Source organism: Oxyura jamaicensis, chromosome 7 (genome assembly GCF_011077185.1).
Source record: "Oxyura jamaicensis isolate SHBP4307 breed ruddy duck chromosome 7, BPBGC_Ojam_1.0, whole genome shotgun sequence".
In the NCBI taxonomy this organism is placed as follows: domain Eukaryota; kingdom Metazoa; phylum Chordata; class Aves; order Anseriformes; family Anatidae; genus Oxyura; species Oxyura jamaicensis.
In genome coordinates, this window is record NC_048899.1 from 10,771,203 (window position 1) to 10,785,366 (window position 14,164).

At 47.3% G+C, this 14,164-nt stretch overlaps 1 protein-coding gene across 4 annotated transcripts; it reads right to left on the reverse strand.

Annotated features, from left to right (window-relative positions):
• Nucleotides 1-402: 402 nt before the first annotated feature.
• On the reverse strand, nt 403-10,613 carry CHRNA1 (cholinergic receptor nicotinic alpha 1 subunit). Of its 4 annotated transcripts, XM_035331100.1 has the most exons (11): nt 10,061-10,608; nt 8,402-8,547; nt 8,238-8,282; nt 7,700-7,809; nt 7,288-7,483; nt 6,455-6,692; nt 5,648-5,705; nt 5,082-5,217; nt 3,713-3,952; nt 1,692-1,852; nt 403-1,302 (listed from the first exon to the last, which is right to left on the reverse strand). In XM_035331100.1, the coding sequence occupies exons 1-10, from the start codon at nt 10,098-10,100 to the stop codon at nt 1,721-1,723; spliced, it is 1,341 nt and encodes a 446-aa protein (XP_035186991.1). In that variant the 5' UTR covers nt 10,101-10,608; the 3' UTR covers nt 403-1,302; nt 1,692-1,720. The 4 variants fall into 4 exon arrangements, with proteins under 4 accessions (XP_035186991.1, XP_035186992.1, XP_035186990.1 ...); XM_035331101.1 differs by lacking the exon at nt 5,648-5,705 and having other exon boundaries at nt 5,082-5,305; nt 6,653-6,692; nt 10,061-10,613; XM_035331099.1 differs by lacking the exon at nt 5,648-5,705 and having other exon boundaries at nt 5,082-5,305; nt 10,061-10,604.
• Nucleotides 10,614-14,164: the final 3,551 nt, after the last annotated feature.

The following is a 14,164-nucleotide window of genomic DNA, read 5'->3' on the forward strand; positions in this document are numbered from 1 at the left end:
CAGATTCTGCAACCCAAGGAGGGAAGCTGTTTGCTGTTCCTTCCCCTACCCCCAGTGCCACCTCTTTTGATATGTGCCTAGTTCATCAAGGCTCAGAGTGATATGAAGGCGGAAGATCTGCTGTGCCTGTAAGGCAGATCAAACTATCACAAATTAAATTAAATCTTTGCCAGGGAGGCTAAGATAACCAACATCAAAACCATAAGAGCTGAGCAGAGAGTTACAAGTGATTGACAAGTGATCGACTGACCTGCACAAACCCTTTGCTTTAGGCAAGTATTGCACCTCACCAAAACATCTCCCAAACAGCCCCGCTGCAGTAACTGAACTATTACACAAGAGCCTAATTTTCCCCATAGCATGTTTCAAATGGCTGTCCTCTGCAAACACGACACATTCCTGTAGAACATTAACATAATGCAAGTTGTTTTATTAAACTCACAGCAAATTATTTACAGATGTTAGCAAAGTAGTCTTATTGGCTTGGGCAACCAGCTTGGAAAGAGGAGTAACTTGTATTCTTTGCCTCACCTCTGCTTATTTATTTTTGAGAAGAATAGACAGCACTGCTGGAACTTCCACACTGTGCTATTGAAACAAACGTAAGCTTGTTGCCTGGGTTGAACATTTACTGAAAAAAAACAACCCTACAATATCAAAGTGGATTGGACAATAGCAGCACTACTCGGTTTTGTCACTAGAGTGAGCTGCTGCTCAACATTTGAAGAAAGCTTGGTTAATTCAGGCGATTTGAGGGTGGAGGTCCTATCATCTTGCCACATGGAGTAGAACCGGTATTCACGCTCTCCATAGGAATATTCTTTGGGATGCTGTGTCTGACTTTGATGCTCGTGATATATTTCAGCAGAGCAGGCGACAGAGAGTTGTGTTTAAGATGTCATACTGAGCACTCTCATAATTTGAAGCTACCCCCACAATTACTCATCACTCAAAATGGAGAGTGGATACCAAGGTGTGCTTGCTCTCTGTCTGCAGCTTGTTTGGGTGGCCGCAGAGCAGGGCTCAGTGATAAAAGAGAGTGAAAAATCCTCCTCTGTAAATCCTTTATCGTGGGCCTGGATAGCAAATAAATACCTACAAGAGCCAACTGGCTGTGGATCCATCCCACAACAAGGAACATTCATTCCCTCCTCTTTGCTAGACCAAGAGTTTTTGCAGGTAGAGTCACACACAACAGTCTTTTCAGGTTTGTATGTGAAAATCAAGTGCTTAACCAAGGAGTTCGAGACATTTCTGCTGGTTACAGCCCATGTTACAAGGAAAGGAGAGTCATTTGTGACACTGCCAATAAAAAACCACAGAGCAGATATTGAAACCAGCTTGGAAGCTAAAGCTGGATACAGATTTACCGCTCAGCTAAAGCTTATTACTGCTATTGATGTCACTTGAATTGTGTCTGTGGGTTACAAAGTCAGACAGCCTTATTAATACATTAACATTTCTAATAAATGGTAAAACGGACCAAAACCTGGCTGACAGCCATTCGGTCTAGCAGTAGCGCAAGTATGTCTTTTTGGCAATGAAATGGCACCAAGCAGCAGCTCAGAAGTGCTAAGTACAGAGCCTTACATTTTATTATCCCTGCTCATTCCCAGGGGAACTGAGTCCTGCCTGTGAAACTTCCATGGGCCGGCCAGGTTTTGATGGTTAAGATGCTTTCAGATGCTTACCAGGGCAGCAAATAGTTTCCATCTGATGTTCATCCCTGCTGATTTAATTCAATCAGGCGACCAGCAAATACAGCTAATGTTCCAATAATACAAACTAGCATAAATATACCGAGGAGAAGATGATCAATCACCATCGCAACAAACTTCCACTCTTCTGCAGCCTGAGGAAGAAAGAAATGAGATAGTAAAATCTCTGCAGAACTGTGTCTGCTGTGGACGTTCTTGTAATTTACTGTCTTGAACAATGGAAGGGCTCTTCAGTAAGATCCACTAGTATGCAAAAAATACTCATTTTCTTTGCAAAAGCAAGTCAGTGGTTCAGAAAGCCTAAGCTACCTAGAAATGCAAGTTTCAAGACTAAATTGTTAAAACACCTGATAATTTGGTGAACAATTTTATTTTAAGAAATGCTGGAAAGCCAAATTTTTAGTCAAATGGTTGCTTTTGAAAGAATGCTTTAAAAGTAGGAAGCCAAACAATTAGTTTGACCCAACCGGCTTTTGTTTTCCTATTGCCTTTTCATTCCAATGGGATGCCTAAGCAATTATTCATTAATTTAGCTCCAGTCCCTGCTTTCCATGCCTACAATGCACTCTAAGGTCTGGGACAGCCTTCTCTGCAGCTCCCTTAGTCTTTTTCCCAGTCACAGATCCCTGCACAACCCAGCAAAGAGCAGAGGGCAGGGCATGGAGCGCAGCAGGGCCGCGGGCTCGGCCTTGCACCCTGCAACTCTGCCCTACGACCGAGGTGCCGTGGCCTAAGGCACCCTCTCCTTTTGCCTCAGGTGCACCACAAGTAGAAGGGGCTGCTGTAACTCATCGAGAGGAGGACACTGTTATCAATACTGCTTTGAGGTGGTTCATAAGCGAATGCAGTGATGTGACAAGCCTTCAGGAGCCACAGCCTGCGGTTTATTTTTGGAATTTGACTTTTGAAACCCTCTGGAAGTGGTGCCTAGATGACACAAACAGCTGGGCTCCACTTCCGAAGGGAGCACTTGCCAGTAACTGGAGACCCTCCTTGTAAGTTCAGGAGGAAGCAGAGCCCAGAGGCACTGAAACCACGCCAGCCCTGCTGAAGGTAGCACTTCATCTGCTGAGGAGCCACCGGGAACACGAGACTACAGCAGGAGCCATCTCACACGCTCCTGGAATGTGGTCACAGGAACAAACACTGGGGTGTAAATTCTGCCCGAGTGGAGGAGAGGCCAAATTATTGTCCCCAAGAAGCCCCTCCCTATCTGCAGGCTAGCTGTCACTGCCAGACATCCACTTCTCAGCAGGAAGCAGCTGATCGTTTAGAAAGGTGAGGGATTGGTACTGAGTTACCTGTTCAAAAGCTGTGTGAGCTGCAAAAATTGAAATGAAAGAGGGGGTTAATTGCATTGAACACGCTAGGAGGAGGCAGAACTAGGTTTTCCTGGGGAACGCTGCCATATGTGACTCTACACACAGTTATCCTTCCTTTGGCTTGCAATGTGGAAAAAGACAGTAATCAGAGTAGCTCATGATGTGTTTCTCTTGCAGGGACTACTTGTAGCATTCATGGATCAACAGAAAGCCTTATCAAAACAGGAATTATCACTTTGAAGTCACATTGGCTTCTCAAAACGACATTCTGAATTCTGCAGTTGGGCTTACTCCTGGCTTTTTAAGATTGCCTGCCACAGGGGGAAGATGCCCAAGCCGGAGACCAGAGGAATGGTTCTTGGAATTGCTTACAGTTCTGGAATCTGCTTTGCTACTTACACTCCAGCTCTGTGGCTTCACATACCACATTAAGAAAACCATAGCACTGCTACTTATTGTTATTTTTTTTTAACTGAGATTCAATTGCCACCTGTGACTATTATCTGTCACTTCCTAAGGAGTGAATCACGGGCAGAAGACTGTCCCCTGCTAAAGCCAAAACAGGGTTTGGAGTTTTTTTTTTTTTTTTTTGTGAGTCATGGGTATTTTGCCAAAAAATGAGATGTAGGAGTTTGAAAGCAAGAAATGAATCACGCACAAAGAATGCCTTACATTACTGGATTCTTGGTCCGATTTCATCGTTTCCGCAATGTATTTGATTCCCTCTATAGCATTTTTCACATCTGGATTTTTGGTAAGTGGGGAGTAGAAGTTGACAGGCATAGGACCTGGCTTCCCAGAAATTTCAGAAATATCAATATCTTCTGCAAAAATCCTTTTGTCTGGTTTGTCCCTGGACGGTCGTTTCATTGTAGAGAAAAACATGATGTTTGGGATTGTGTCAATGAAGATCTGAAAACAAAGAGGCAGAAGAGGAACGTTTCTGTTCAGAGGGGCTGCTTTGCAGATGCAGCTCTGCAATAAACAAAGGCGAGCTGCTCAGGTCCCAGATAACATCCCGTCCTGGGCTCGCTAGAAATTCCACTTTGGAGTATGTCACACCACATGCTGCATCCATACTGTATCTGTGTCATCCACAGGCCCGTCACATGCTTTCTGGAAGTGATTTTGCATGGCCATAGAGCCAGCGGAGGGTCTCCTGGCTACTTATGCCTGACGTTGCTATTCCAATTATTTGTTATTATAAGCCTTATAGGCACGTGTAATTTCCTTTGGTGTAAGGGAGCCTAACTTCCAGATCAGTTTTAAGCACACGCAGTGCTTGTCATTTGAAATCTCTCTTCTGCAGCGTTTTTTGTGCTGCAGAACAAATCTGATCTAAGCTGTAGCCTTAAAAGGAAATCCGCAGAGCAACCTCCTGTTCATGTCATGGCTTAATATGAACCTAGGCGGGCTTATAGAAGATAAGAATAACTGGCTGGGTCCCCTTTGGTGCTGTCTGCCTGGCAAAGAGCTCGTAGCAATGGACACCCAATTATTTCTACACCTCACGGTCACCATTTAGGCCAGTGTGTGCAAACATCTCCTTGCTTCCTGAGGACCGCAGAACTATTGCAGAAGTACAGAGGAGACCTTGGCTCTTGCTAAACTGTCTTTTGCAGAACAGAAAGCTGAGCACAGCTGTCCCTGGCAAGCTTTGTGCTCCCAATTCACACGATCTGATGGGCCTGGCCCTGGACAGGCAGAGGTGGATAATTAGACTAGCAACATCCCTTGGGCCCAGCTGGCCAGCTTTCTTCTCCCTGTACCCTAGCTGCCCGTGCTTTGCCTTGTCCATTCCCTTCAGGACTCTACCCAGTGGGCAATTGTTACATAAAGGAGCAACTTGGCAGTCTCGTTGCCTTTACACACATCTAAGTAGGAAACGCTGGCTCTTGTGCATGGAGAGATCTAACATGATGCATCTACTTCCCCGATTCATGCTGACTTGTAGGAGAAAATCCACCAAAAAAACAACCAGAAACAACACACACACAACGCTCTGTGGAAACCACAAAACATGCAAAAGCATCGAGCTCACCTTCCTGACCCAGTGCGGCATGGTGTGAGTGCTGGGGGAGCGGTGGTGGGTGTTGATGACGATGACCGTAATGATGATTGAAGCGATGACAAACACCATGGTAAACAGCATGTATTTGCCTATCAGAGGCACTGCGCTGGAGGTGGAGGGAATCAGCTCCACAATGACCAGGAGGAACACAGTCAGAGACAGCAAGACAGAGATGCTGAGAGTCATTTTCTCACCTGCCATGCCAAAACACAAAACCAAACAAATTATAATAAAAAACCAATACCACTGCTGTTCATATAATTCAGAGCTGAGACTGTCAATTTGAGAAGTTCGGATGTGGATGATGGCTATTCACATGCATGCATTTTCAGGCACCTGGAGTGCTATCAGCACTCCCAGCACCCGAAGTGGTAACGCTGCTGGCCAAACCCAACTGCCTCATACAGCCCCAGGTCCAGCAGTACAATGGAAATCACCAGACATGACTAGGCTGAGGTACAGGTGGTGGGTATGGAAAGCTTACTTGCCAGGAGCACTTTATGAGCTGTGGGATTTGAATGATGAAGTACATGCACCTGATTAATGCCTGCTCCAGAGCCTCCTGGAGTCCACCTGCCTCAGCACAGCATGAGCCTGCCAGAGAGCGAGTGAGTGGACAAAAAAAAAATCACATCTGGCACCAGAGGTCAGCTGCTATGGGGGACATTTCAGTACTTAGGATGACAGAACTGAACCACAAATCATGATTCACATAGCTTTTTTCTATCCACTTCAACTTTCTCTAAAGTTCTCCACCCAAAGAACTTGCATTGGAAGTCTTTCATAGGATGGTCTCAGTGAAATTAAGCGGTATGAGAAGCTGGGCAAGGCAGAATGAACAAAGCACGAGACATGGTTTCAGGGAGTACGAGCTTTCTTCACCAGAGCTGCTTAGCAGAGACAAAGCAGGCCAGAAGAGGCCAGAATTACTCCGTGTCAAACAAGCCAACGTGTGTGTACAGATGACAAGGTCACAGCTCCAGCACAGTGCGGAGGGGCCTAAGGCCCCCCGCTTGCTCACGTACTGTGTAACGTACAACCGTACCAAAAGCCAGTGACAGAATATGAAAATCAACTAGCCAAATCATTGTTTTGCAGAAGTTAACTGGACAGTTAATCATTGTTTTCCATAGGAAATCAGCCCAATTTGTCCATATTAATAGTTTCAGCTTTCAGAGCTTACCTTTTATTTGCAGGATGTTTAGACCTGTTATTTTGAACTGAAACATCTGTTTAGCAAGCTTTACCCCTTGGGTTGGGTGGTGGCTTCATATCCTCAGAATTTCCCCAAAACTTGTTAGAAGATAAATTTCTATGGCAGTAGAACGAACAAGTTCACATACCTGAATCTGTGGGCAGATAAAAAACCAACCCAGTTAAAAATGAGAAAAGCAGGCAGGGAATGATGACATTGACGATGAAGTAGAGTGGCAGGCGCTGCATGAGGAAGTGGTACGTGATGTCCAGGTAGGGGGTGTCGGGGCAGCAAGCGTAGTAAACCCAGTGCTTCCAGCCCCGGTAGTCCTTCATCACCCACTCGCCGCTCTCCATGAAGTTACTCAGGTCAGGACGATCACTCTCCTGATAGAAAATAAATAATAGAGTATGAGATGTTCTGAACAAAACCCAACATGGCAGTCACACAGGAACAGAATTTCCAGTAAGTCAGGCACTTGATGCATCTCTGTAAGCAAAACAACCACTCTTATTTATGTGATTTTGCCTTAGAACATCATCCTTTGCACAGAGTTCAACTGAATGTTTTAAAGAAGGAGTCAGGGACAGTCCACTGAAGGGAAAGACTAAGTATTTACAGACTGGAGACATACCTGAGGAGACAGAGTCCTCATAAATAAAGCCACAAGCAGAAAAAAATTATCCCCCCCAAAAATAAGGAAAACAAAAGCAGAATGTGCAGCACCATGACGAGTGGCACAGAGCTATAAGAGGATAGGCAGGCAGGAAATTTGGAGAGGATGTGGGAAATAAGCATACTCAGAATTTGAGAAGTCAAACTGGGCAATTTTTGTGATTGAACTACAAACGAGCCTTTTGTATTATATAGGTAGCAGCTGCTTGTTGAAAAACACAGTTATTTTCCATTCTAAATCTGAGATTTCTCTAAAAAAGTACCCAGGTCTTTACTGCTTTTCCCAGTTACCAAACTGTTGCTTACCGGGTTGATAACCACCACCGTACCGTCATACGTCCAAGTTCCCAGCTTCATGCTGCAGTTCTGCTGGTCGAACGGGAAGTGCGTGACTATAATTTCACAGTAACTTTTAAAAATGGCAGGAGGCGTCCAGGTGATCTTTCCCGTGTGTTCCAGAAGGACTTTGGTGTATTTAACAATGGCAAAATCACCGTCAGCACTGTGAAAGGAAGGACATTAGCAGCTGCCCAGCGGCCTGGGAGCAGCCTAGATGTGTCTGCAGAAAGCAGTTAGTGCTCAGCCTCTGGTCCCTGCAGTGGGATGGGGTTGCTGTGGGACAGCATTAGAGAACAGGCAGTGCAAAAACACACTCCTGTCTCAGTTTCCCTAAAGGTGACACTGGGCAGGGATGTCCCTTCCTTCCCGCGCTGCTTACTTGTTGTAAAGGACTAGGTCCGGGCGCCAGATGTCATCTGACGGGATGCGGATTTGTTTCACACCGCCGTAGTCTTCTGGATTCCACTTCAGGTTGACGTCTGTCCATTGCTGCAGAGGAAGGATTTCAGCCAGGGAGAACATCTTTTAGCACTGCTTGACACTTCCTAGAGACACCCACCTCCCTAGCTTTGGGTCACACAGGTAAGCATCAACACGTTACTGGCCCCCCAGCTATTTTTATTTTTTTTTTTTAAGAAAAAAAAGCATTAACTTCAATATTGGTTTAAGACACTTAATCCAAAATAAATATACCCAAAGCCTACTGTTTGAATTACTGTCAGAGGAGGAATATTCAGATGCAAAATGGTTTTCTTAAGGCCACTAGTGTCCAAAGCTTTTTGTTCTTGAGGCCCTAGAATGAAGAACTGCTTTACCAGCTGACCCACTGGCCCAAGTTGACCCTAAAAGTAGTTCACTCCTGGCTGCGTCTAGCATATTTATTTGGACAGGATGGGATAGTTAACATATAGAATTACCTGCTTCAGGCGTACGTTGGTTGTTACAATCTGATTTACTTCATCCTTAAAAAATAGAAAGAAAGAAATGGAGACACCAGCAGCAGACAGCAGGATTAGAGAAGGAAAGCGATGGCATTTGGCGATACCCCGTCAACCAGCAGCGACGCACGCCCATACCGTACCACGTTAATAAGCTGAATGAGCTGCAGCCCGACCGTGACGACAACGGCATCCCGGTGGTCCTCCACAGGCCGCACGACCTTGTTGTAGTCCCTGAACAGGTCCTCGACGAGGCGAGTCTCGTGCTCGTAGCACAGGGCCAGCCCGGCTGCGAAGGGCAGGGAGGGGTCAGTGGGTTGGGGACGCGCTGAGGGGCCGGGCACAGGGAAAGTGCCACCAGCAGCTGGCCCTTGGGGCTGGCCAGTGCTGAGCCCGCCCTGTGGCTCCTGTCTGTCAGACAGGTCAGGTCAGGATGAAGGCAACATGAGCTACCAACACGTAGATGGCAAAAACAAATGGCCATGACTGTGGAAGTCAGACTGAGCATCAGGAATCCCCTGCAGGCTCTCTCAGCCATGGCTGTGGTGGCACTCAGTATTTCTAGACAGCTTAACACAGGGAATACCCATCATCAGGGATTTCTTATGTTGTTGCCCTGTCCACCTTTGATTCTCTGCTCCTGCCTGTAATAGCAATGTTAAATGGGGCCGACCTCAGCCATCTGGGTGAAAGCATCGTCCAGGCTCTTCCACCTGAGGCCTATGCAGAACGAGATCCGTCTGATGCCGGGAGCCACTCCGGCAGCACCCAGGAGGGCAGAGGAGGCAATTCACAACTTGTGCTCATATTTCCATGTCCTGTGTGCTCCCTTGTCTGCTGAGCCACCTACGCCTCTTAATGGCAGCGAGAGGCAGCAGAGAACAGCTGAGCCTCACCATAAACACGCCTGGAAGATCTCACCCTTGTTTTTTTGCCTCTCAGTATGGATCCTGGGCCATTGAATTCAACCAGAATTTTGCTGCTGACTCCAGACTAAGCCAGGATTTCCCCTTATTTCCTAACTGCCTTTTCACCAGGTCCTCTCACGCAGCTGAGCTGAGATGCCAAGGATTCTGTCTCAGCCTTGTCCTGTCACCAGGCACTATTAAAATACCCGGGTGTCACTGCAAAAACCCCGTGCGGGGCCTGCGCAGCCGGGCACTGCTCGCTTCCCGACGGCTGATTTCGCTTCCTACGCTGTGATCGTGTAGTGTCACAGCTAGGTTAAGCATTTTGCTATGTTTTATTAACCCAGCTAAAATCCTTCACACTGTTGGCTTCTGGGGGGCTTGGTAGGAATTTGGAATACTACCTTTTATTTTTATTTTTGGTAAAAAAAGGATTAGGATCACAAAATCCTTATTCTTTCAAAGGACAATTTATAGAGAATTATCCTGGTACCATATACACAGCTGCAAAACTATTCTGCATCCTTGTCAGTAGTCCTGAAACTGGTGAAATTTTACACTTCAAGACACGTTTGCTAGAACCACTCATACATTTGGAAATAAATTTAGCACTAGAGTAAATGAGAGCATAACAAAGATGGCAAACACACACGGAGGAAAACAACTAAACACAAACTTTTCACTTCAGACTATCTGAGGGCTGAAACTATACATATTTCAGCTGTTATCAGAGCATGCTAAAGCTTTAATCTGAGTGATATGGCGTGTCACAAAACCTCCTGGACAGGCTGCTCCCAGAACACGCACATTTATACCGATGCACACACAAAGCCACTCTCCCGCACCCTCCCGAAGGACCCAGCCCAAGACAATCGCGGAACCACACTTGTTTACCTGCAGAGACGACCAGGAGGAGCACACCACGGACCTCCATCACCTGGGCTCCCTCCTGCTGCAGCCCCACGGAGCCCGGAGCACACGCAGCGCCTTTAACATCTCCCGGGGGGGGGGCTGGACGGCCTCCTGCCAAGGGGCCGGAGCGATACAGCGGCCGAGGTGTTGTCTTACACCACCTGTTTTTGGGAATGACAGCTGAGGGCCACCGCACCGGCTGGGGAATGGGAGCACAATGTGTTTCACCGGTCAAGTATCTCCTACTGTTTACAGAAGGCCCTATTTTCTAAGTGGCGCTGTGATTTGTGTTTAATAAATAAGAAAGGATGGTCTGTAATGTAGCAGGGCATCACAGCGAGGCTGCAGAACCTTCCCAAACTGGAGACCGGGCTGTGCGTGCATCACCCTCTGACTGGAGCGACTTGCCAGGTTTGGGATTTTATTTCTCCCAGGGAAAACAGGCCAGTCATTTATTTCTGATGTACCCTCACTGGCATACAGGCTGAACTCTGGGAACTGGGCTGCTGTTTTTTTGCTTTTACAGGTGGATCTTTGAAGACATGAAAAAATACATTCAAGAGAGATCCATCACCTGGAATCTACTGGGATGCTCAGAAAGTACCAGGTAGCGTCCCTACCCTGACAGCTACAAGCTAACCTAAATAACCTGGAGTAAGAGGGAAAACCTTCCCATAGATAAGCTTGCTGAACTGTTGAAGGGCAAATGGTAGGGATATGTTTCCATATCTCCAGTCTCCATAGGATTGGTTTCCATAGCAGGGCAGATCCAGCAGATTCCTCCAGGGCATGCTGATGCCTGCTTATTAGCACCATAAATCACCTGGAAAAGGGGTGAAGAGTGAGGTGTTTGGTAATTACGGTAGGATATTTGGGCAAGCAAAGACAAAGATCATCTCTGAAGAATTATATAAACAAATATATATATACACAAAATAAACAGTGACTTCCTCTGAGATCACTGATGTCACTCAAGATCAAAACCATGAGACTGACAGTTCTGTGGAAGGCTCAGCTGGGTGCTCAGCAGAATGAGAAAAGACAGCCTCTTGGCTCCTACGAAAGGAGAGGAAGCAACAAGGAAACACAATGTTGCTGTAATCATGGTGTCCTGAGTGCTGCTTGCAGTTCTGGTCCTCTGATTTCAAGGGGAGATTTGGAAAAGACACAGGAGAAAATTGCAAAGACATCCGAGGTAGAAAATAGCTCCTGTACCAGGAACAAATAGATAAGAGTATGGCCCTCCAGCTAGAAGAGAAGCCCAAGGGAGAAAGGGCTTTGGGCAGGGTCTGTAAAATGGTCTGGAGAGGACCAAAAACCACAGCTAGATCAATTAGCTTCACGCTACTAAATACAGAAGTGATCCCTGTCACAGAAGCCCCATCGTCACGAGGCACAGGGTGCTGGCACCGCATCCCGGGGAGCACTGCTGGATGCAAAAAAGCACTTCTCCCTAGGCACCTGCTGTTTGGAGACAGGCTGCTGGTCCGGATGGCCAACACAGCCACCTGTACGCAGCCCTCTGGCCATCCTTTTCTGGAAAGCATTCCCCACAAAGAGCTTCCTTCGCTTCGCCTCTGGGTGACACCAGCTGCACTTTGTATGTTTTACCGACGTCCTTTGTGCTGCCTGTCAGCTGCTTCAATGCTTCATGATGGATGCCTTCATTCTGTTTTGTTTTATTTGCATTTGTATTTCTTTTTAAATCACTCCTCCTCGCCCACTCTCCCCCGCTAACCCGGCACTCAGCCTCCAGGTTTGCCTTTATCCTCCAGCAACATCCCTCCGTCCACATAGCTCGGCAGGGCTCATGTTCCAGCCGGCGGCTCCCATTGTCCCCGCGATCTCATTTCAAAGGGGCGGCTGGCTGCTCCCCAGCCTTGCCCAGGGCCAGCAGCTGCTGCATGGCCGGCCGCAGGCATTGCTGCGACGCCAACAACGCCCTTGGGTCCCACGGGCTCCGTAACGCAGTCCCTGCGCGCAACGCATCGCAGCGCCGGCTCCTGAGCAGATGCAGGAGAGCAAAACCACCGCCGCCAGCACATGGTAGCTGCTGGGTGACACGGGCTCGTGTCCCTTGGAAAGGCCTGGCTGTCCGCAACAAGCAGGGTGCAGAACCGGCAATACTTTAAATCTTCAGATTATTTATATGTAATTCCCATGTAGAAAAGCCTTTTCACATACATTTAACTCCAAGGTTTCTGGCACGGTTTGTGAAGCCCTCCCCAGGCAAGCCTGCTTCTCACAGTGCTAGGGCAGAACAGGTTGCACTCACATCGGTTAAAAACAACACATAGACAAAAAAAAAACACAACTCCCTGCTATCCAAATTCAGGATATTGCTTCTATAATTTGCACATCAGGAACAAGCTCTGCAAAGGGATGCTGCCCACTCTAGCCTGAAGGAAGCCAGCCATGAACAAGCACCACTGCAGATAAGTCTTTTTGGCAGGGTGACACCACACAGCCCCATTACGACCGAGCAGAACGCCAAGTGCTTCTGACAGCGAGGAACACAAGATTTTGACTGAAATATTTGTCATGAGTTACAAGCACAAATGCAATTCCTGACTACAGTGGGGGAAAGAGCAGGTGCAGGGGGCTCTGATGTCTGCAGGGGCCGCGCAGGGGAAGCGGGAGTGAAGCTAACAAAGAGAGCAGAGATCACCTTGAACAACGCTGCCAGTAACGGGACACTTACACCCCTGCTCCCCACGCTGCCCACCCCATTTTGTGGTGCCTTTGTTCATTTACCCCTTTGCAGAGGGTAAAGCCACCTGCACCTCAGCCATCCCTCGGGGGTGCGCGTGTTGCTGCGTGGGGAGCTCAGCTGCTCATCACTACAGATTTGTGTTTTGAATTCCACTTGGTGGATGTTACATCAGGGAGAGTAAGGGCATAACAGCCAAAAATATTAGCAGTGTGTATTTATATATATATATATATATATAATTAAGCTTGAAAATGCAGTAGTTGCAGATTATAATATAGTTTGGCGTCAGAAGAGCGGCATTGCTGGTGACAGCAGCTCATGGCCACACTGGATAGGAGAAAGCAGCTGGCTGGACATCGTGTGGACTGGCCACGTGCTGGTTACCCCCTCCAGCTACATGCAGCAGGGCACGCATCCCATTGGGAGCCTTCTCCCACTGCCAGCCCCTCGTCACGATCACCACCAGGTCACGACAGGTGAGCAACAAGGGGCAGTGGGCACAGCACCGCGTTTCAGAGGCCGCCGTTGGGAGCCACCTCTTGGCAGAGCATGACAGCAGTAGAAGATATTTTCAGTGCATTGAAGGAATTAGCAAATCCAGAGATCCTAACGGACCATACTTCTCCTGTTTAGCCCAGTGCACATAAGAACATGCTAAGTGTTTGTAGACATCATCTTGTATTGGCATGTAGGATTTAATCTACAATTAAAAAAAAAAAATAAAGTTGCAGCTTTCCATACTGAGCCATCCTGCAAATGTATTTTATTCCCAGTGATGTTCATAGCAAATTGTTTTCAGTGTTTCTTTTCTGTTTTCTACTGCAGAAGCCAAAAGAATTAAAATAACAAGAAGTCATGTCAAAAGCGTGGTCGTAACCTCTGTGGTTACAGAGCTGACATGTTGTAGCACAGACAGTGCACATTTTCCAGAAGCTTGCTTCTTTCTGATGAGGTAAGAGTGCTGTGAAGACAGCAAAGGGCTGACACGTCCCCACACAAAGACCTTCCTGCACTGCAGGGCTCCTCAGACACTGCTGGTGTGCTCAGGGAAATCTCAGTTATGCTTGGACGGGGTTGGGCGACACCTGTATGAGAGTTATTAAAGTCCCTGCCTCTTCCCAGCAGGACAAATCTCCCTCTGGAAGCCTCCTACACCACTGGAAAATGCACCTGGCCTGACACAAACCACCACTACTGCCTGGTACTGCAGAAAGGTCCCACACAAGAGGCATGTTCTAGAGAGAAATACAGAGTAAACCAGCAACTGGATCTGAAGTGTTACTCTATGACTGATGCAGGAAGCCCCTCACCCATCTGCCCAGAAGCTCTGTTCCTCCAGTGCCCAGACAAACATCACACAGCTGTACAGGCCA

Excerpts from the sequence above, each read along its gene's own strand:
- CHRNA1 (XM_035331099.1), bottom strand. The coding sequence starts at position 10,100 with ATGGAGGTCCGTGGTGTGCTCCTCCTGGTCGTCTCTGCAG. Across the intron at positions 8,548-10,060 it reads CCTCCTGGTCGTCTCTGCAG|CCGGGCTGGCCCTGTGCTAC; the intron begins GTAAACAAGTGT and ends TGCCCTTCGCAG. Across the intron at positions 3,953-5,081 it reads TGCCGCACTGGGTCAGGAAG|ATCTTCATTGACACAATCCC; the intron begins GTGAGCTCGATG and ends CTTTGTTTTCAG.